The sequence below is a fragment of the Penicillium nucicola genome (assembly GCF_028828085.1).
Source record: "Penicillium nucicola strain IBT 29836 chromosome Unknown utg000003l, whole genome shotgun sequence".
Taxonomy (NCBI): domain Eukaryota; kingdom Fungi; phylum Ascomycota; class Eurotiomycetes; order Eurotiales; family Aspergillaceae; genus Penicillium; species Penicillium nucicola.
Genome location: NW_026643127.1, coordinates 2172023 through 2195019, shown reverse-complemented (window position 1 = coordinate 2195019; position 22997 = coordinate 2172023). Strand labels below are relative to the sequence as shown.

The 22997-nt window shown below is 46.8% G+C and overlaps 7 protein-coding genes across 7 annotated transcripts; 3 read left to right on the top strand and 4 right to left on the bottom strand.

Annotated features, from left to right (window-relative positions):
• Positions 1-1490: 1490 nt before the first annotated feature.
• N7511_004379 (type I polyketide synthase) lies at positions 1491-6842 on the bottom strand (the record flags this gene model as incomplete). The annotated part of the gene is made up of 2 exons (XM_057126804.1): positions 1491-6710; positions 6765-6842. 2 exons carry the CDS (start codon positions 6840-6842, stop codon positions 1491-1493), a joined length of 5298 nt encoding a protein of 1765 aa, XP_056985694.1.
• Positions 6843-10120: 3278 nt separating this feature from the next.
• Positions 10121-11161, top strand: N7511_004378 (alpha/beta fold hydrolase; the record flags this gene model as incomplete). The annotated part of the gene is made up of 1 exon (XM_057126803.1): positions 10121-11161. One exon carries the CDS (start codon positions 10121-10123, stop codon positions 11159-11161), a length of 1041 nt encoding a protein of 346 aa, XP_056985693.1.
• An 80-nt stretch (positions 11162-11241) lies between these two features.
• On the bottom strand, positions 11242-12226 carry N7511_004377 (SDR family NAD(P)-dependent oxidoreductase; the record flags this gene model as incomplete). The annotated part of the gene is made up of 4 exons (XM_057126802.1): positions 11242-11495; positions 11559-11838; positions 11891-12138; positions 12187-12226. 4 exons carry the CDS (start codon positions 12224-12226, stop codon positions 11242-11244), a joined length of 822 nt encoding a protein of 273 aa, XP_056985692.1.
• Positions 12227-12805: 579 nt separating this feature from the next.
• N7511_004376 (uncharacterized protein) lies at positions 12806-13897 on the bottom strand (the record flags this gene model as incomplete). Its single annotated transcript, XM_057126801.1, has 3 exons — positions 12806-12926; positions 12974-13249; positions 13311-13897. 3 exons carry the CDS (start codon positions 13895-13897, stop codon positions 12806-12808), a joined length of 984 nt encoding a protein of 327 aa, XP_056985691.1.
• A 266-nt stretch (positions 13898-14163) lies between these two features.
• Positions 14164-15990, top strand: N7511_004375 (cytochrome P450; the record flags this gene model as incomplete). The annotated part of the gene is made up of 4 exons (XM_057126800.1): positions 14164-14266; positions 14323-14823; positions 14870-15448; positions 15515-15990. The coding sequence occupies 4 exons, from the start codon at positions 14164-14166 to the stop codon at positions 15988-15990; spliced, it is 1659 nt and encodes a 552-aa protein (XP_056985690.1).
• A 1271-nt stretch (positions 15991-17261) lies between these two features.
• Positions 17262-20547, top strand: N7511_004374 (uncharacterized protein; the record flags this gene model as incomplete). Its single annotated transcript, XM_057126799.1, has 4 exons — positions 17262-17558; positions 17625-17886; positions 17944-20087; positions 20155-20547. The coding sequence occupies 4 exons, from the start codon at positions 17262-17264 to the stop codon at positions 20545-20547; spliced, it is 3096 nt and encodes a 1031-aa protein (XP_056985689.1).
• Positions 20548-20790: 243 nt separating this feature from the next.
• On the bottom strand, positions 20791-22786 carry N7511_004373 (ABC1 kinase family protein; the record flags this gene model as incomplete). Its single annotated transcript, XM_057126798.1, has 2 exons — positions 20791-21988; positions 22044-22786. 2 exons carry the CDS (start codon positions 22784-22786, stop codon positions 20791-20793), a joined length of 1941 nt encoding a protein of 646 aa, XP_056985688.1.
• Positions 22787-22997: the final 211 nt, after the last annotated feature.

Genomic DNA, 22997 nt, shown 5'->3' with positions numbered 1-22997 from the left:
TCTTGATAGACTAGATCTGCGTGATGCACCTTTCCTACTAGTCAAGTATAGAGAGTGGGGAGAGGTGATGAAGTGGATCGGCTGTGCTCCACATAGGAAAGGAGGTGAGCGCGAACCCATCCAAGATCTAGTGATTTTTGGTCAATTGGAAATAGGAGCAGTTTTAGTGGAAGCTTCGGGCTGAAAAGTGGAAAGTTGAACATTGATATTCGGAATTCTGATTTAGAGAATGCCGAGAATGACAATCGGCGTGATTAACTCGATGACTATGAGGACAAAACACATTTTCAAATGGAACTCAATTAGCCACATGAATTGGGTCACGCCAAACTTTGTGAATACAATGCCTCGTGTTGCAGATCTCTGCGGAGCTCTTTCTCCTCCGAGCAGCTCTGCAATTGTTGATCCACGTTGCTTTGTCGAAGGAATAATTGTTTCCAAATTTCTCGGCAAAACACTTATTTCGGTCAATATGAGATTAACAGACGCTGGTAGCAGTCCCAAGAAGCGAAATGCAAGGATGAGAATCACTCCAAGAATCTCCACACTGGCTTGCCTGCTCGTGGATACTGTTGTATCCTTCCCTGCGGGAATCAATGACTCTTGTATTAGACTTTGAGCCCCATACGTCAAGGCTTGACATATCCCATAAGTGAAGCTGCGGAATGCCAAACACTTCAATTGTCTGTAGTTTGCATTTCCCGTCAATGAAAGTATTCGAGGTCGATGTGCTGAGATAGTAGCACAGGTCCATGCCAAATGAAGCTTGCACAAGAGAACTGAGGAACAGGCGTATGCCAATGGCATCAGCAATTTGTGTCTAAAAATTGCTATCTCCAAGCCAACTCGGATCGCATAATGGGTAACCGCATAGAAAATAGCTATTGAAAGTGTACGAGAGAATGTGTAAAGTTTCTGCGTCCTGTACACGACACGTACGGCTTTGGAGATTGATCGGAAGGTGAGAGGTCGTTTTCTCTCACTGTCTTGATCTGAAAGAGCCTCATCTTTTCGAGCAATTTCAATGATCAACAAAATTTTTGCTGTATGACCAAGAAGATAATGCACCTGGTCAAAAATCAGAATCAATGAGGGTAACCTGGTGACGAGGACAGAATAGAAGCCTACCAAGCTGAAAATAAAAAGCTGGCTAGAAATCAGAGCCGCAGAAGTGAATGTGAGCTCTTTGTGTATAGTAGTAGAATGAAACATGTCATTGAATTGGCTTAGTATTTGGCCGTCTCCTCCTAAATTGATGAGGATGTTCAATACCCGTGAAGGTAGATTTGCAAGCATGATCCGATTCAATGTGAGAGAAGTTTCAGACTCTCAGTAGAAAAGAATTATAGGAAGCCTCGTGAGCAAGCCAGAACATCTTCGATGACTTTATTAGTTGCTTCGAATTCAATAATGTTGCTGCCTGATATGATGATAAATAAAGCATCTTTTGATTTCAATTTGAAGTAAGCTTGACAGTTGCTAGATAGCTATCAGACATGGGGTTGGCTTAGTTTCTTAGTAAACCATTCAACTAAATGCTTCACGGTAGGATGATTCCAGGCCACCGTTGGGGGAACAGGTACCTTCAAAGTCTGCTGGAGTTGTCGTCTAAAGGCAACACTCATGACAGAATCTAGACCAAGATCACTCATTGCAGCTCTAGAATCCACATCATCCGGGGACATTTGGAGCACAGTAGCAACACATGATCGAATGTGCCCATCGAGGTAGCTCCTGAGCTCAGGCCCAGACGCAGGAATTGTGTCGGCGGCCTCCATTTTGCAGGATCCCTCGCTACCAGTGTTGACACCCAAGGATCTAGTAATAATCTCCTGCAAAACAGGAGAAGGAACTGGTTCGCTCGAGTCAAGCATTCGTGTGCGAAGCACAACTCCATGGTCTAAGTCATATTGTGCGAGATGAGTCCAAGCCTGGAAAGCTTCGCTTTGTGTGATATCCGTAACCCCCTTCCCTTCTAGTTCTGCGGCTACAAACTCAGAGTCACTTCCCATCCCCATTTCTTTCCAGGAAGTCCACTGGAAGGCGACTGAATTCTCGCCAAGGCTTCGGCGATGGGTGGCCAATGTGTCCAGGAAGGCGTTTGCACTTCCGTACGAGCCCTGTCCCGGGAATCCGAGCAGTTGCCCACAAGAAGAGAATAGCATGAAAAAATCAAGACTACCTGGAGGGAAGGCTTTGTGTAGGACTAGGGCACCATTAATCTTCGGAGAAAAGACTCGATGGAATGCAGCCTGTGTGCTTTCCAGTATTAACTCATTCTCCAAAATACCAGCTGCATGAACAACACCCAAAACCGGTGGAAGATCAAGTAGTTGCAAAGCACTAAGTAGCTCGTCCGTTGCATTTGGGACACCAATATCAATGGCCAGTGCATGAACCGAAACACCCCGCTGTTCCAAGTCCTGTATCTTGCTGATAATTGACCGAAAGTCCTCTTGTGCATCATTCCAGGTTTTCCGCGGTGGAAGCTGGCGACGGGATAGTAAAACCAGTCGTCGAGCTCCATTGTTCACTAGAAATTCTGCAGTTGCAAGCCCGAGAGCGCCCACGCCACCTGTAATTAGGTAGGTTCCTTGGGGACAAGGAAGAGAGCGGGATACTGACTGGGTACGAAGCTCTGTCGGAAGAGTACGCAGTCTGGCGGTGCGTGGTACGCCATCAAGAATACGAACAACATCCGCATCCCGAATGTACTTCATGGTCGTGAGAGAAACCGAGTGATATTCACCATCAATAAGACCACCGAAGTCGTCTGGATGTTCACTTGCAATCACTCTGCTAAGGCCCACTAATGGAGCATTTGCAAGTGCCGCCGGTGACTGACCTTGCATGACGTTCGTTGTTAAAACAAACACCCTAATTGGAGCACAAGACTGAATAGTGCACTTCATGATTTGAAGGAGTTGCCAAGTGTGGTTCTCAGTAGCTTCAAAAACCTCTGCAGTGGACGAAACCTCGACTGGGATGTATGCAATCACTGTCCCCTCTGCAAAAGATTCGCCTGATATGGACTGGAGTTCCTCTGGCCCTGAGACTTGAAGCGATTTGACATGATCAGGAAGAGAGTCTGCATACTTTTGCATTAAGGAAGCATCACTTGACACCAAAATCACTTGTTCAACTCGGAGAGGCTCTTCGGCTGGCTGAACTGGAGGCCAGGAAACTCGATGAACCAAGTTACACACTGGCTTTTTAGAGTCTGGGCTACCTTCAATCTCGGAGAATTGCATCGAGGTAAATTTTACAAGAACTTCGCCCTGGTCATCAAGAATACGAACATGTGAGCAAGACTCATTGCTGCAATCTCTCTGAACATAGACCCAACCGAGCTTTGGTGGGTTCTTTTCCGTGAAAATGTCGACCTGCTTAACCTGCGACGGCATTCGCAAACGAGGTTCTTGAAAGAAGATACAAGATCCAATAGAAGTCGCGGCATCCATGAGTGGTGCCCATGATGATTGATCCCAATCAGGTACATCTAGACCTGGTGCCATATCAACTCTTGCGAGCATCTCTGTTGAATCCCCATAGTGCTCAAGCACCTTCCAGGGGAAGCCCATGGCAGATACTCCCACACTGGCTAAATAGTCGATGGTGAAGCCGTCTGGATTCCGTTTGCCAGATCGACATCCGGATTTACCTAGATCAATCTTCTCCTCATTCAAGTCACAAGTGGTACTCCACGACGAGGTGGTGTGAGTAAGCCATGAATGGTCATCGGCATTCTCGGTGCAACTAAGTTGAGACATGATCTTTGCTTGATGTTCTTGGATGACAACTTGGACTGTTCTTGGAACATCAATGACCACAGGAACTTTCAACTGGACATCCTTTAGGTGTCTTCCATTTGTGCTTTTGAAGAAAGTGTTCAAAAGACAAGCCGCAGGAACAATTTCAGTGCCAGAGACAGGGTGGTCTCCAGGGAAAGGTTTGCAATCCTTGTCCAGTAAACTGGTGTAGGCCACGGTATCAGTTCCGGCAATGGCAATGCGGTGTCCAGCGAGGCTATGCTGGTTGACATCATGTATGCCCATATTGGTGGCAATTGATGAGATCTTGGGCAATATTGGCTGATGAAGCCACGGTCCTGTTGGCAGTCCTCCAGCCCAAGGACCTGGCATTTGCGCCTTCCAATCAACATCCGCACCACTGCAATGGAGCTGACCGAGACAATTGAGAATGTTTTTTTCGGCCGGTTGATCTCTTCGCAGAGTGGATGCAACCAAAAAGTCGTCTATCCCGCTGTCTAACAAGGTCTCGGTTACCGAGTGTGATATGATGGGATGACTTGCCACCTCCAAGAACACTCTATATCCATCTTCTACGGCGCCATTCACTGCATCTGTCAATCTGACCGGATTGATCATGTTTGTCACCCAATATTCTGCATCTCGCAGATTCTGGCCCCGGGGATCCGCAAGAGCCGTCGAGTATAGCTTCACCGAAGGCTTGGCTGGGTGAATAACATGTTGAAGGGCACCAATCAAAGGCTCCCCGAGAGATTTCATCATGGGACTGTGAAATCCGACGTCTGTTCGTACAGGGAATACCTTAACATCCTGTTGCTTGTATACATCGGCGATCGTCGCGATCTCGTCTTTAGCGCCCGCAATAACACAAGATGACGGCGAGGAATTGATTGCTACAACCACGTCCTCGTGGCCTTGAATATCCTGACTGACATCACCCGGGGACTTATTGACCAAAAGCATAGCTCCTTGGCCCATGAGCTGGCGGTACAGAACCGCTCGCCGAGTGACAACCAAGGCACCCTCCACTGGTGAGATTGCACCAGCGACAACACTAGCCGCAATCTCGCCAACCGAGTGGCCAATAATTGCATCGGGGAATACACCTTGGCTTTGAAGGACCGCAGCTATTCCAACTTGCATGACATATGTCAATATTTGGATGCGGTCGGTAGACTGGAAGTCGCCATTGCGCAGCCACTCAATAGGGGACGAGTCGATCTCTTTCTGCACCACCTCATCTAGGGGTTCAATTGCCTTGCAGAATGCCTCGTTGCTGGCAAGCAACTCTTGGCCCATCTCGTTCCACTGGGCACCATGACCTGAGAATATCCATACGGTTTCTTTGCTCAGATCTTGAGGTAGACAACGGCTTTCAGTCATCCACTTGTTCATGGATGCTTGGCGAAGTCTGTCAAGAGCTTCTATGGCTTCATCAACATCATTGATAACGGCTGACACACGAAACTCGTAGTGATCACGACGTGTTGCCAGGGTGGTGCAGATGCTCGCCAAGTTCTCTTTGGTTGCATTTGACTTGAACCAAGACCAGAGAGACTCAGCAACAAGGGGTAGCCGTTTCTTCTGGGGCGCCGACACAAGCAGTATTAGGTCTTTGCGTTCATATGTCATGGGAATACCCTGGATGGGTGTTCCCTGGTATTGTTCCAGTATAGCATGGGAGACTGTTCCGCCGTATCCGTAAGAGCACACAGCTGCTCGGCGTGGTGCATCAGTTTCTGGCCAGGCCTTTGGTGTTTGAACGACTTCCAAGCCAGATGTTTTCCAGTTGACACGGCTGTTCAGAGTTTTGAGATTTGTCTGAGGGAGTAATATTCCTTTTTCAACCGTAAGAACCGCTTTTATCAGGCCCATGACACCAGCACCTGCCTCCAGATGTCCAATATTTGGTTTAATGGAGCCTATGTAGCATGGACGATCAATGTTTAGTCCATACACAGCACTGATAGCTGACACCTCTGTTGGGTCACCTAATGGAGTCGATGTTGCATGAGCTTCAACATATTGAATACTGCTGGCTTCGAGGTTGGCGACCTGCAATGCATTCTTTGCAACCAGTGTTTGTGAAACAGCATTTGGGGCCATGATTCCATGTGTCTTGCCATCATGGGCTATAGCCGAGCCCCTGACAATTCCAAGAATGTGGTCACCTTCTCTGATGGCCTGGCCATGGTGCTTCAAAACGACAGCCCCTGCTCCCTCTCCACGACCGTATCCCACTGCACCATCATCGAATGAGCGGCAACGGCCGTCCAGTGCTAGAGCACCAGCTCTTTGCAGAACAGTAGTCAGGCCAGGGCCATAAAGTGCATTCACGCCGCCAACAATGGAAATGTTGGATTCTCCATTCAAGATGGCGGAGACACCGTTATGAACGGCAACAAGAGAAGAGGCACAGGCAGCATCAACAGCAACGCTTGGCCCCATCAAATCGAGATGATAAGAGATACGATTTGGTACTCCGCAGTAGGCTGTTCCAATTCCCATCCAAGCATCAACATTCGGAAGGTCTTCAAGAAGCAATTTGGAAAAATCGTCGGAATTGACTCCCCAAAAGACGGAGGTATTGGTTCCTTTGAGAGATTTTGCTGGAATTCCAGCGTCTTGCAATGCCTCCCAAGCAACCTCAAGCGAGACACGCTGCTGTGGATCCATTTGCTCGGCCTCTTTGGGCGAGATCCCAAAGAACTGAGGATCAAAATCGTCCAGGTTCTTGACAAAATATCCACCAGTGATGGCTTTTTTCAATATCTGTTTGTTTCGAGGATCTCGGTTGTAATATGGCTCCCATCTAGCTGGGGGGACTTCACTGGAGCCATCTTTTTGGGCCAGCAAGAACTCCCAGAGCTGTTCAGGGCTCTCAACCCCTCCGGCAACACGGCAACCCATTCCCACCACTGCTACTCCATCGTATGTATCCTTAACCGTGTATTAGATTTTTGCTTCACTGTTGACTTTATCGGATTTACTTACAGGCTCACTACTGTCAGTGGTGTACACGCCGTCTTCGTTGGTGGTTAAACTTGAAGGAGATTGAGGTGTAGATGACATATTGTTGGCTGTTGGCTCCGATAGTCTGACACGAAGGCGAGGATAATAATGTTGAAAGATTCGGTGCAAGCTAAATCGAACTATTCGGTATAATAAGATAAAGGATAAGCTTGTGGCTGCAGATAAACGTAATTGAACCCAAGTCTGAAGTGTGATAGTTCATCAGGTCTTCCAGCTCGCGCCCATCTGATCTTACAGCTATGATGTATCAGCCGCAGTTTACTTATAAGTAACGCTCTAGATTTTGGTACATGAAACTGCAAATAGTTGGTCCCATGTGCTGGTAGATCAATCGAGACCACCGGTGTATCTCGTCTTCGATGAAAGTCTCCACGCCAATATGCGAGCTGACACCGCTCCTTCAAAGATCTCCAGGTAACTCCCCTGCAAGATTTTGAGTTTTGTGATTGAAATAATTAACGTGATCAAGAAACCGATCTATTTGACGTCAAGATCATTGCATGAACAGGATGCTGGACAGGATCTACATGTTCCAGCTCCGACTCGGTGTCTCAAAAACAGGATTTTGGGGTCATGTTCTCAGCTATCATTTTGTTTTTGGTCATCGATATGCAGACTTATGTACATATGCAGGTTTGCGAGTCGGCAATCCGATCCAGATGCCTAGGGCTGTGGATTTTGACTTCGAAGCCACATACTCACAGTGGAGCTAATGATGATGATTATCTTCTAGTACCTCGGCTTTCTCCAATCATTCTACTTGGAAAGCAAACGATAGTCCACTCTGCCCCAATTAAAGCATGAAGATCAAAGTTTATCTATGAATACCATATGTACTGTATTCGTATTGATACGCATGTGTACTGTGTATTATAATCGCCTTACCGCTACACCGTATATGCAGCCTTGAATCCTGCAGTTGTTTTCTTGATGTTGTGATAAATGGAATGTTGTAATAATTCAGCTAATTGAGGCCGTAAAATAACGCACATGTATCCTGAAATGAAGGTTCGAAATTTATTTCTACTTTTTAGCTCTAGACCTCAGTTCTGACGGAAAGTGTTCCAAGGTTGTTCCTAGGTTGGCTAGTTGATTACTAACGTTACCGAGATCGATCTGCTCTGTTATGCGCTCAATTGAACTTTTGAGTCTCAGGTGGACTGTTCTATTGAACAGAGAAGTAAAATAATGAAAATTAACAGTAAGGAGTCAATTTATTACCAAAAGACTACTAGTAGACCCTTCTTGATACTTGATTGTGATAGCTCATAACAGACTCTGGGCTAACCTGCGGTCTGCTTCTTAACTTTTTGGCTGAACTTTGCGGTCTTTGTGTGGCCTGAACCCTTGGTTTTATCCACTTATGTTTGAAATGCTCTGTCTAGATAGCCCACTATTTTCTTTCGCAAGAAAAGAAAACCTCGTATCTTCTCTCTGCTAGTCCTGTGCCTATATCAAAAATGTTTGACCAACCGACCCAAAAAGAAAACACCTTTCCCTGCTATATCTCTGGCTGTTCCCGTTCTTTCAAACTTAAAGAGCATTTGACACGTCACCAAGCTAATCACAGAGGCATTCGGTCATATACGTGCTCAGTATGCTCTCGGTCCTTTACGCGAAGGTATTCAGATGTCTCTCTGGGCCTAGTCTATTTCTATATGTCCACTGACATTGTTTTAGTGACATTCTTAGTCGACACATCCTACTTCACAAATTCCCCCTTCAAATATCCAAAAGAATATCAATCGCATGTCAAAGATGCCGGGAAAGAAAGACGAAGTGTGACCTCGGAGACCCTTGTTTACCGTGTTATAACTTGCAAATTCCTTGTACCCGCATCCCATCTAGTTCCCAGGGTGTCCAGGAAAATATATCCAAGCCGGAACTGCAACCATCAATCTCCGATGATCAAATTTCTGAGACGATGAAGGTGGCCGAATCTAGCAGAAAAATAACGCATATTCTTTCTCCGCATTTCTATGACTACTCAATGGGACCAAATCCTCCAAAATACAATCCATCTGGCGACATGTGGGAGCAACAAGAAATAGTGGTGAATAACCAGTCACCAGGTGGTCTGGTTGGAGGTATGGTTGCTCTCATGATACGTGTCCAGGGGTTTTGAACAGCCTGATGCTAATGATATGTCTGTTTATAGGGGATGTTTTCTGTCACTCTCCGTGGGGTATGTCAACGGAAGATACAGAAGGTTTTTGTTTGAATCTCTTCAATTTTTCACCACCATTGCCATTTTGTGATCTTTCGTTTGGGTATCAATAGAAAGCGTCTGATCAATTAGTATACACTTATCTTCAACAACTGTTATAAGTCATTCTAAGCCCCTAAATTATCTATCATCAATCTAGGTAACTTATCCGAGGTCCTTCAAAGGATGACAAAATAGGTCAAAGAAGGGCGAGTAATCTGGGGTAAAATCAACGCAGCAATGGTATACTTCTTGAAGAGTTTCGTACAGAGATTCTAGAGCCTTTGTTAATAAATCTTCAAGCCTTGTAAATATCTTTTTGAATTGCATGTGGAATGTGTGGGTGAGCGAAACTGGCAGATATTAGAGGAATTATCTTCAGCGACTATTCTCTTCTTCCTTGCAAAGGTACATTACCGGCGGAATAGCGACGTAGCATAGTAGCCCCGACACTAGAAATGATCCTATTGGCGGAAATTGCCGCCTCGGAATCAAATAACCTCGCGCGGCCTGGTTAGAGCATTCACCCGTGCTATCCGAGACCTTCACCAGGAATGGAGGACTGAACGATTGTCGGTATTGTTTACACATTTTAATATGTTTATCAAATACGCGATTCGTTTCTCGCTTGGTTGGCAATATAGTTGGCGTAATTGACACTTGGTCGTGATGAATTCCATCAACCACTACACTCAGTCCATAATTTATTGATATCAAGCAATATCGTGGACATACCTGGCCCTTAGACGCAAGATGCCTCAATTTTAGTCAATTGAGCAGGATCGATGGATTTGATTGCTTTTGGTGATCTTAAATGCGAAGCCTAAATCCCTGTCAGCAACCACCCCGTATACGCCACACACTAAGTTCATACAGTACTAGTTAAATTGCAGTTGACTAAAGACCCCTGTCTCGGTGGTATGCAAGAGCTAAACAGGAAAGGCTGGGGCTGGTAGGCAATTACCACGGGCAATGCATGTACCCCTGACTCTAGGGCTACCCCTCCATTTCCAGTTTGTGACTGCTAAGCTGTCTTCATTTCCTTTGCATCAGACACTCCACTGGGTCTTCATTCTTCCCATATCAATTATCGTGGTGTTCCTTCAGTCACATGATGATGTTCTCCTTCGGTATCTGGTCAGCGATACTGTCATGCATGGCTGTCGTTTCTGCGCAGTCTAATTTCGACTCAATTGGCACTATTGTCAATAGCCGTGTACCAGACAGTCTATATGGATCAAACTATACTTACCCTTGGCCGGTGAAGCTGTTCAACTTCTACAATCAGCGCCAGAATCTTACGATGGCGTTTATGGACATACCAGCGCACAAGCAGCATAAAGTTGAAAAGACAGCGGTCTTGCTGCACGGGGGAAATTTCTGCGGTGTTACTTGGGCAGATACAGCGCGCCACATGGCCGCCGCTGGCTATCGAGTAATCCTGCCTGACGACATCGGCTTCTGCAAGTCGAGTAAGCCCCAAGGCTACTCCTATAATGTACATCAGCAAGCAGAGAATATCAACAGCTTGCTCGCAGCGCTAAATATCAATCAAGTCACGGTAATCGGCCATTCGATGGGTGGTATGATCGCTGCTCGTTACGGTCTCATGTACCCGACCCAGGTTCAGCAGCTTATCTTGGTTGATCCCCTAGGTCTGGAGGACTGGGTAGCCAAAGGCGTACCCTATCTTTCCATTGACGCAACATATGAAAGTCAGGTCGTGCAGAACTTCACCACCCTCAAGGCGTATGAATTGGCCAGCTACTTCCACAATGCGACTTGGAAACCCGAATACGATACTTGGGTCCATATGTTAGCCAACATCTATGCCAGTGAATATGGCTCTGATTACGCATATGTGATGGCCCTCGTCACTGACGCATTACTATCGCAGCCAATAGTCTACCAGCTGCCTCTCTTGCAGACACGTACCTACCTAATGGTAGGAGAGAACGACATTACAGCTCTTGGCAAAGCTTGGTCATCGTCCACCGTTGCTGCAAAGCTGGGTCACTATAATGAGCTTGGTCCTGCTGCCGCAGCCATGATACCGAATTGCACGTTCCACATGTTCCCCGGTCTTGGTCATGCACCTTTCCTCCAGGATCCCAAAGCATTCTACGATGTACTATTTTCATGGCTAGACTAGATTATGTCTTCAATTGACACAATATGAAATTTTTAAATGTTCAATTTCTAGTACACGATTGGGCGGATATGAAATTGATTCTAAAGCTTAGTTGACGAAGTAAAGCCCCCATCGGCCATCCAAGCACTCCCTGTCACGTAGCTAGCCATAGAGCTACAAAGATACAAGGCGACATCCGCAATTTCTTCTGGCTCAGCAATTCGTCCCAATGGAACAACTTCAGTCAACCTCTTATGTACTTGAGCAAGCTCTTTATTGTCATTGATCATTGGGGTATTAACCCAAGAGGGGCAGACTGCATTGACTCGAATTCCTTCAGAAGCAAAGTCCATAGCTGATCAATGTGTCAATTCTGTGCTTGTTTTATGCAGAATTTGGAAAGTCAGTTGGTCCATACCTGCAGATCGTGTCAAGCCTAGCATGGCGTGCTTCGAAGTCGTGTATTGGGCCGTTCCGGGAGCGGATAAGAACGAATGAATTGATCCTATATTGACAATAGATCCCTTTCCGGCATCTCTCGGGCGATCTCGACCAGCAAGAGTGATGCGCGGCTGTGATTTCATTGCCTTGCCAACAGCTTGCATACAGTGTAGAATACCGTGGACGTTTACTCTGTTGACCCGTTCCCACTCTTCAATTGGAATATCCTCCAGAGAGATTGCAGTATTCATCGACACCTAGATAAGGAATAGTTAACCCAGATTCTGTTTATTGCTGCACATAACTTACTCCAGCACAGTTGACATTGTAGTCAATCTTCCCAAACATGGACAGGGTCTGAGAGACCATGCCTCGGACTTGGGCCGAGTCCGTGACGTCGACTGATATTGGAAGAGCACGATATGAAGAGTTTGTGGCAATTCTGGCACTCTTTGCAGCAATCACCTGGACTCTAGAAAGGTCGAGATCGGCGAAGATAACGCCAGTCGCACCGTGGGCTGCAAAAGCCAGTGCACATTCTTGGCCAATACCACTAGCTAGAAAACCTCAGCCAAACTCAGTAAGGGGACTGAGTGCATACTTACCTGCGCCTGTGATCAAGGCAATTCCGTTCAAGGAGAGCATTGACGCCGATCGAATTTTGGTTTATCAGTGGATATCAAGAAAGAACTTAATGGTTATGAGAATATTTATGTAGCACTCAGCGGGGCAGCATCAGTAAGATAATATTTTTGCCTCTTGAATGAGTCATGAGCACTCTGCCCTTGCATTAAATGTGAGAAAAGTGAAGCTGAAGTACATCGTGTTGTACAGAGTTCCTTGTCGGGTTCAAGCTTCGTATCGGTATTACATTTACCGTATTTCTCTGCTCAAGGCATGCTGATCCCTCGTCGCTGATCTCTGATAGTCCCTAGACATCGTGGGGATCCGGGTCCGCCGAACTGGGACACCTTGCAGATTGCATGTCACGATTCGTGCAGTATTTCGTGTATATCTCTGCTCGGCTATTCTACATTCTATTCATCGTGCTCACCGGATGTTCACCGAAGCTATGTTTGTTTCTGCTTTCAGCGCAGTTATAGATACAAGGCTCTGTATTTGACATCAAACCGTTTTATAAAGTCCGACATAATTGATGAACTCAATCTTGGAATTTGTATATGGTCCAGTATTCTACTTGAAGATCAGGACATAGGAGGCAGTTCAATGAACGTTCCCTGATACTCCGGGCACAATACAATCCAGCTTTTCGAGTAATTCCTTCCATACCTTCTGTTGAGCTTGGTTTCCCTCTTCACTTCTAACAAACTGGGATAGTGCGCCACTAGTTCATGGTTAGAAGGCATAAATTGCAGGGATGTGATAACGAACTCATCGATCTTGCAATCATTCAAGTATTTTCCATGGCCTTCGGGTCCCAAGGTAGCTGCGTGGACCAATGTGCGAGATCCTTGCTCTGCTGTACGTGCTATGGAAAGCTTCATGAGATAAAGCTGCCAGCCCCAAAATCCTTCTACGCCTGTGACAAGGTTGGTGACGCAATATCCTGGTGTTAGCCCATTGACAATAACCTTGGGGTTCGTTGATTCGATTTCTTTCGCCATTTGTCGCATGCATAGGACTGAAAGAAGCTTAGATGCGTAGTATCTGGGTTTTGTAGTGTTAGAGTCAGATCAAGGCAAATCATAAGAAGTGGAAATTGGGTTACCGATCATCTGGCCCATAATGGGTTTTGTTCCGCAAAGCCTCAAATGTGTTGGGGGTTTTCCACTCTGGTAGGTCTGTCATTACATGCCGATCGGAAGACACAATGACGAGCCGAGGGCATGGTTTCTCTTCTTCGGCAGAGGCGCGTAGCTTAGGGAGCAGTAGCAAGGCTAAAAGCATAGTGCTCACAACATTGACTGTGATTGTGCTCTCGTCTTTTTCCGCAAGATAATAATGTTGGGCTATCTTTCCCGCATTAAGAATTGCCACGTCAATACGAGGCAAGGAAGATACGAATTCGGCGAATGTAACGACCGTCTGATAGTTTTCCATGTCCAAATGGAACACATCGATTCGGCTGGTTTGTCCATTAGACTTCTCCAGATCTTCCTTGGCTGCTTGGCCCTTGGACAAATTTCTGACTCCAAGTATGATGTGAGACGCATTCAGCTTCAACATACACCGAGCTGCCTCAAATCCAAGGCCAGTGTTTCCGCCTGTAATGACGATTGTCTGACCCGTAAAGTCATGGTCGGGCAGGGGAAGGCCCACAAATATCTGGGAGTACAGAAAAGAGGGTAGTGACATGGCAATTCTGAGCTGATGCGAAAGAGAATAAAACACTTAAATTCAACTGCAGAAGTGTAGCGAGTGTGGGCAATCTTAACTGTACTGTATGGCAAAAAAATGAGCAGGATCTGCAACATGCATCCGAGCCGAGTGGGATATGCATGTAGATCGGTCAAGTATGACACGACACCATCAGCCAGATCGGACGATAAAAACCAAATGGTTGATCCTCAGCATTTACTGAGTATTATCTTTGCAAGACTTTTCATTTTCGGGACTCAATTATGTACGCAGCTCTAGGCTGCGCCCTGATTCTTGCAGTATTCGCCATTCTACTTCTGGCTCGAGGTCAATTCCCAGGCCAGAGGGCTCCCGGTTTGCCTCCAGGTATTTGCAAATTCCCTCGGATATGGAAAACTAGTCTTCTGAACTTGTGTGTATAGGACCTCCATGTCTTCCCATCATTGGGAATATCCACCAAATTCCTAGAACTGGAGCCCACCTCAAGTATGCACTATTCGGGTTTGCCCCGATTGTTTTCTCAGAGCTAATGACATATGGCAGGTTCACAGAATGGGTATCACTTTACGGGCCTATATTTTCACTCAAGTTGGGATCTCAAAATGTCATTGTTTTGAGCTCTCCGTACATGATCAAGCAGCTCATCGACAAACAATCAGCTATTTATAGTGATCGACCCAAATCGTACATTGCAGACAATCTAGTTTTCCATCATGATCATCTTATGTTCCTCGGCCCTGATGCTAGATGGCGGCGTGGTCGGCGACTCTATCATCAATTTTTTAATGAAACTCTTTGCGAAAAGAGTCATCACCATCTTCAAAATGCTGAAGCTACACAGCTTCTTCGAGATCTATGTTGCAGCCCGGATAATTTCAGGAGCCACTGCAAGCGGTTCCCAAACAGCATCATCATGAGTCTTGGTATGTAAAAGTCACTTTGAGAATAAGGTCACTAATGTGGTTTTAGTCACGGGTATTCGGACAGCAACTCCATCAACTCCTCACATGAACAGCCTCTACACTGTCTTGGATGGTATATCTGAGATTTTTGAGATGGGTGCAACTCCACCAATTGACATTTTCCCATTTTTGAATTGGATTCCAGAGACATTTTTCGGTAATTGGAAGTCTCGGTCTGTCGGTCTTTCTCAAACCATGGATTCTGTCTACGGTCCGCTTGTAGACCGGGTATTATCTCGTCGAGCAAAGGGCGGATCAACAAAAAGCGAAAGTTACTTAGACATGATCTTTGATCAGCAAGAAAAGCTGCAGTTAACTCGACACGAAATTGATCTCATGCTTGGAAACCTCTTGGAGGGTGGGTCTGATACCACATCTATTACGATCATTTCTTTCATTCAAGCTATGGCTTTGTATCCGGAAGCTCAAAAGGAAGCACAGAAATCCATTGATGACGTGATTGGCTCAGAGAGATCCCCTACATGGGAAGACTTCTCGAGTCTACCATATATAACGATGGTGGTCAAAGAGACCCTGCGCTGGCGACCTGTGATGCCAACGGCCTTTCCACACGCTACAAGTAAAGGTCAGCTATTTCTATCTATCATTTCAATGACACAGCTCTACTCTAACTCATTAATCATTGTTACAGAGAGCTCAATTGATGGGATGACTATTCCCGCAGGTTCTACGGTCATGATAAACGTCTGGGGATTGCATCACGATGATACTCTACATGATGACCCTAGCCATTTCAATCCTTCAAGGTACAAATACCATACCAATTTGGCACCGGTATATGCATCTTCGCCTGATTACGAAAACCGTGATCACTACGTGTACGGCTCAGGACGTCGCATCTGCCCTGGAATACATCTCGCAGAACGTGGGCTTTTCTTGGCCTTTGCTAAGATGCTATGGGCATTCGATATTACTCCCAAACTGGACTCTAGTGGAGTTCCAATCCCAATTGATTGTGACCCTGTCACTGGGTATACCGATGGATTCCTGCGGTGTGCTAAGCCCTACGCGACAGACATCAAGCCACGGTCGGAGGAGAGACAGAAAACAATTTTTGCTGAATTTGAGCGTGCTGAGATGGAGGTGTTCAGCAAATATGATACATAGGACTTTGCATTTGAACAGCATATGCCACTATTAGTGATCAACACAAGAGTTGGATAGAAAATTTTCAATACAGTACCCATCTTTTTGAATGTTCTAGGATGAAATGAGATAATTACGTCCTCTATACGAGCTCATCGTACTCTATCAAAGTTTCACATTCTTCTAAGTCCTTTTCTTGGGGTATTTTATTTTGCGATCAAAAATACGCAGCTTGACCAATACTGGTAGATTCTCGGATCGGGCCGCCTTTACCCGGACTTTATCTCCAAGTCCCCTATTGAATGGCCTCAGTCTGAAGATTGGTCGCGCCTCGGGCGTTCATTCAAGGCCTTTTTGTATAGCACAGAAATCATGTTCAGAATGACCCGAAGCATATTCAGTGTCCCAATTATAATAACGTCATACGGTCAAATACGCCTCCTTACGCATCGCATCATTAAGGCAGCATCGATATGCAGCTAAAATGTCATTTATGGCATTCACTATGTAACCTAGTGGGTCATGAATGCATTCCTTTCTATGGAGAGATCCTCTGAAATCTGCTGCATTATACGAGTTGCTGAAAATTCAAAATGGCCACTGCTTAGGGCTCAACCCCCAGAAAAAAAGCTAAAAAAAAATGGTCATTCCGCCCTTTTCAGGGCACTACACGCTGATTATCATCTGCACCGTGTGCAGATCACTCCACATGATAAGCCACACGCCTGGGGTGGGACAGGAAAATATACGTATGTCGCTAGTTTTTCTCCTAGTAGAACTTGCGCACAATCCCAAAGTCGACAATCTCGATAGATCTACAAAGTAGGCCAACAATCTGCACAGGTGTGCATCGTAGAGAGCACACATGATCATTCTTGAAGATCCGGTTTCCTTCGGCTGTGAGGTGGCAGGCATGCTCTATGTCATAATCGTTCCTATTCTGGATATCATGCATGATCTTCCCTGGCATGCGACTATCTAAACGATGTAATCGAAAGTGGATTTGTCACACTTTTGGGTCTTGATTTCCCTTTCTCGTGGTCTGAAGACTGTAATTTCTTCTTCTCGTCCTACAGCAGTAGACGTGTCACTTCTGTAAGGTGCAACCGATTTGGGTTCATACTTTGAATGCGGCGTGGCCTTTGGCATTCTGAACCCGATCATACATGTCGTCATCACCCGTAGTTAATACTTAGGAAAGAAGATTCTATGGAGTGACTGCCCATTGTCGTACCCAACCGATCAAAGCTTTTCGTCATCACAAGCTCAAGCCATCGTTTACCTCAGTAAAAATGACGGATTTTGCAATTCCAAGCCTTGGCAAACGTGTCATGGCTCATGTCATTGATAGTTTGGCTGAGGCACATCCGGAAAAAAAGGTCTGTTCTATGCCAGGGAGCTCTAATAGTCCAGAAACCTATGTGGATTTGAGTGTCCAACAACTGGCCCATGCAGTCAATTTCATGGCATGGTGGATTGAGAAAGAGTTTGGAAAAAGTGACTCTTACAATGAGACATTGGCTTATCTGGGATCAAACGATGTACGCTATCTTGTGATAGTCATTGCATGTAACAAGACTGGCTACAAGGTATGATCTAGCTTCAAACAACTTGATTTAATGAAATATACAGCATTTTCTTACCTGCTTCAATAGCCCTTGCTCTCCTCGACACGTAACTCCCAGGCAGCTCATGTTCGCCTTTTTGAGATGACCAACTGTTCCAAGCTTGCCTTCAGCTCCGAAAAACGGCAAAAGGCTGGGGAGATATGTTCTGCTGCACCTCATGTGAGCAGCCTCGAAGTTCCTTCATTGGCAGATATGATGTCTCAGGACACCAGCCTCTATCCTTTTGTGGGGACATATGAAGATGTCAAAGACAAAGTAGCGTTCATCGCTCACAGCTCAGGCACGACGGGTAAGACATCCCAGATGCTCTAATATAGCCATTGAATCACGCTGATCAACTTCGAAGGATTTCCCAAACCAATTCAACTCACTTTTGGATACTTCGGAGCCTTGGATCATGGAGCCCACGTCCCTATACCAGCAGGGCGTGTAGCTGGTGTTCCAAACAGACTACATCCCGATGATTTAATTCTTTCCACGACTCCCTTCTTCCATCTCATGGGATTTGCACTTCTTATCATGGCAGTGTTTCATGGTATCCCATGTGTGATAATGCCAGACAAGCCCCTATCAGCAGACTTGGTGACACGCGTACTTGATATCACTCAGCCAACTGCAGCGCTCTTCCCTCCATCCATTTTAGAAGATCTTGCAGCAAGCCCCGAGTCAATGCATGCGCTCTCCAAACTCAACCGCGTGTATTTTGGAGGCGGGCCACTGTCACCTGAAATCGGTCGCAAGCTCAGTGAATGCACTCAGCTTGTCAGCTTCCTTGGTACGACGGAGGGCGGTTTTGTGCTGTCTCTTCTACCTGAGAATGGAGACTGGTCTTACTTCGAGTGGAGTCCTACTTTCGGTATTAAAATGGAACATGTCGAGAGTGGATTGCACGAAATGGTCTTGTGCAGACATGAGAATCCCGAACTACAGCCTATCTTCCACACATTCCCTGATCTTGAATGCTATCATACGAAAGATCTTTACTTGGAACATCCAACTACACCGAATCTGTGGAGGTTTCACGGTCGCTTAGACGATGTCATTGTGCTTAACAATGGCGAGAAGTTCAACCCTGTCACAATGGAGAAGATTATCGAGGGACACTCCATGGTGGCTCGCGCGGTTGTCGTTGGACTCGGCAGATTCCAGACAGCCTTGTTGATTGAGCCGAGCTGGAGTCAATTGGACTCACTCGACAAACAGACCAACGTGATTGAAATTATCTGGCCAATAGTGCAAGAGGCTAACCGAATCAGCCCGGCACATGGACATGTTCTGAAGAACAAAATTACACTGGCATCTCGCGATAAACCTTTTGCCACAACTCCGAAAGGAAGTACTCAACGACGAATTGTGACAGACGATTACAGAGATGAGATTGAGCACATGTACTCTTTGCCAGATGCCGAAGAGCTTTCAATTACCCTGCCGCCCTCTCCAGATTTCCCAAGCATTGTAGAATTTGTTCGATCCCTTTTGCTCCACGTTTCAGACATCAATTCATGCGCAAATGACGCCGATCTCTACAACGTTGGACTAGACTCACTGCGCACTATCCAGCTAGCGTCAACCCTCAGGGCAACAGGGTTCAAGGATATCACTCCCCAAATGATTTACATGCACCCAAGCATTGACAAGATCGCGATTCTCCTCAACGAAATGCTTAGCGGAACAAAGAAAAAGACAACTTCGAGACGTGAAATGATCGACGGGCTAGTCGCAAAGTATACAAACGATCTCCCAGACCAAGGCCATGTCCACACTATGTGCAAAACAGACACCCTTACAGTCGCACTGACAGGTTCAACTGGATCACTCGGCAGCTACCTTCTTGATTCGCTCCGGTCAGACAAGACTGTGAGCAAAGTCTACTGCCTGACGCGAGATGGACAAGTAGAGAGACAACAGAAGGCCTTCAAAGAAAGAGGTCTGGACGCAACAATTCCCGACAAAGTCGAATTTATCCAAACCTCACTCGGCGAGCCCCAACTCGGTATTGACGCCGTCAAATACAAAGAAATGCTCCAAACTGTGGATACATTCATCCACAACGCATGGAGGATGGACTTCAACATCTCAGTCGAGTCATTCGAAGAAGTGCACATCCGAGCCGTGCGTAATCTGATAGACTTCAGTCTTCAAAGTGCACATCGTACTCATATCCATTTCCTCTCTTCGATTGGTGCAATCGGTGGATGGATGCTATCCAATGGATCAGCCATCCCCGAACTTCCATTTGAAGATTGCGATGTGGCGCTTCGCCAGGGATATGGGGAGGCAAAGCATATCTGTGAGCGGATCTGTCTGGCAGCTTCTCGGACGGCTGGTGTACCGACTAGCATTCATCGCTTGGGACAGATTGCTGGGCCGTCTACTGAGACTGGGTATTGGAATCCGCAGGAGTGGATTCCAGCTATTATTGCTACTTCGAAGTCTCTTGGGAAGGTTCCATCTACCCTTGGCGCATTTCCCGTTGATTGGGTTCCAGTGGTGAGTTGTCAACCAGTATCGAACTCAATTATAACACGTATAAATCATAGCTTACTCGTTTTCATAGGATCTGCTGTCCAAAATTGTGGTGGAAATCGTTCACGCCCGCCGCAAGATACCACTTGAAACCACCTTGTCCGTGTTCCACCTAGTCAACCCCATAGTCACGACATGGAAAAGCCTTCTAAAGCCAATTCATGATATGTATGCATTGGAAGAGGTAGGAATAGAGCAGTGGATTGAAGAGCTCCGGCGGATTAAGATACCGACGCGGGAAGACCTCGCAAGTAAGCCAGCATTGAAATTGCTTGGGTTCTATCAGAGTCTGGTTGAAGGAGAAGGAGCTCTATCCGTTCCTCTTGAAATGGAGCACACGAAGGCTGCGAGTCCAACCATGAAGTCACTGCCTCCGATAACGCCTGATATGATGGCTAAATGGTTGAACCAGTGGGCATTCTGACGATCTGGATAGTCTGAGTTTGGATTGGGGGTTGATCAAATGAGAAAGTATGAGTTTTGTCTCACAGCTCATTCCACAGCCTTGATATGAACACCTCTAGTCATCCAATATTCACCCCGGCTCATCTAGAAATCAAACGTAATATAATATGTGTACATTCATAGGGAGATTTTTCTGTAATAGAGATAAGCAGGCGGTCCCAGACCATCCCCTACCTCCCGAGTAACAAGTCTATCTGATAATCTACCCTTCGAAAATGTCATGGTTAAGGTCAACACCCATATCCTTAGCCATATTCTGCATCTGAGCCTCAATATCATCCTCCATGCCACCACCTAGATGCAAGAACTGGCGCACCTTGGTGAAGTAGAAAAAGATATCAGTGGTCAACAGCACCGCTCGGAAGATGAGGTGTCGGCCAATATTGCGGATCTTCTCGGCCAGCGGTAGATCCGGGGATTCAATGAGGGCGCGCGAAGCCCAGATACCTGTGATCTTGACACGGTTCACGGGCGAGCCTAGGAACTGGTTGTTGCCTTGGACGATGCGTAGGTTGCGGCCGATGAAGATGAGTTCTTTGGGCCATTTGGTTTCGTCGCCTAGGATTTGACGGGCTGCCTTGCGCATTGCCTGTTGCATCTCGTAGTGTCGCTCGGCGCGTTCAGACTTGCTTAGGCCGGAGATACCGCGCTGGGTCGACATATCTCCACCACGGTACGGGCGCATTAATGTTGCTGATGCGAAGATGTCTGGGTTGTTCACACCCCAACCCTGAGCAATCTCACTCAGCGTGCGGTTGTCAAAAGTCAAGAGGGCCTTCCAGAATCGGGCATATTGATGACGGAATCCGGGATCCATGTGGATGTACAGTCCGTGGTCAATTAGGACAAGCTCCGGCTTTCCATTGGGCTTTCGGCGGATGAAGATGTTGCCGGGGTGTGGATCGCAGTGAACCCATCCCCACAAGAACATTTGGGCAGAGAATAAGTCTACCATGGTGGTCATCACATCTTTGAGTGACAATCCCAGGCCACCGCGGTTCTTGTACCCTCGCCAAAAGTCACGTTCAGGCTTGACCTTTGCATGCTGCGGGTTCGTGTCTACCGGTGTACCCTTGCGGTCCAAAGGTGTCCCATGGCAGCCTGGACTGCCCTCACGCCAACCACCACGCCAGGGGCGTGTGATGGCCTCTTTGTCCCAGAGCCGTACACCTTCTATCCACTCCGCAGTCATTACGCGCCTCGAGCTCAATTCACGATATACTCGCGGGATGTATACACGATCGCGCAGACGGGGCTCACCAGCCACTAGCTTGGCCATATTTTCCGAGTTGTCTGCCTCATTGACAAAGTCCGTCTCAAGGGAAAGTCTCTCGCTCACATAGGGAACCAACGTGTAGAAAGGGATATCAAATGTCTTGCTGTATACCCATGCGACAACCCTGGTAATCCAAAGTCAGTACATGATCATGTCGCGATTAAGCAGTAGAGACTTACTTGAAAGCCCAGAGATCCCAAGCTACTTGCTCTGCGATCTCCCGTTTCTGAATCTTGATAGCAACTTCGCGACCATCCTGCAGACGAGCCCAGTGAACCTGAGCGACACTTGCGCTAGCTCTGGCCTTGCGCTCCATGACACCTTTCCCAGCCTCGCCGGTGAAGGAAACCCCAAATACCTCTTCGGGCGACTTGCCAAAGTCCTCCCGAATGACCTTCTCAACATCCTTCCAATCATTCTGGGGCGCATCGTCAAACATGCGCGAAAACATCTTCTGGAATTCAGGCGGCAGAATCGCCGATTGCATAGCGATAGCTTGTCCAATCTTCAAGTAAAGACCACCATTATGCCGTAGCAAGTCTGATAGTCGCTTGGCATTGCGAGCGTGAACGGCAGCAATTGAGCTAGCCAGCGGAGGGTGTGGACGGAAGTTTATTTTGTAGTCGAGAGCGACCAGGAGACCGAGAGAGAAGGTGCGGGCAGTGCGGGTCAGCGACAATGCATAGAACTGCCTGTCAATGCCGTAAATCACACCTGTGGCGAGTGAGACGTAGACGATCCGGCGCAGCCATCTCCGAGTTCTTGTGTATGTCTTTGCGGCAGTGGGTTTGCCTAGGGAGCTTGGGGAGGGTGGTACGAAGGGTTGGAATCGGCCTGGGTGGGCGTATCGTCGGGGTTGCGGGCGCCAGATGGAGGGACGCAGGGCAGGCCGCAAAGTGCGGAGAAGCGTCGCGGGCGCCATAGAGGAAGAAGGATGTTTCTGGGTTACTGCATTATTCTTGGTAACAATTAGGGGGAAGAGACCTTCGGGGAATATTGAGAGAAGAAAGAGTCCGATCCGGAGGTCGAAGTTCGGCCTTGTCGTCATCCGTGACGGAGTCGGAGTTAGGCGTTTGGAGAGTCGGGGATTGTTTTTAGTTTGCTTACTGTGTTTCATAAGAAACAAGGTCGTA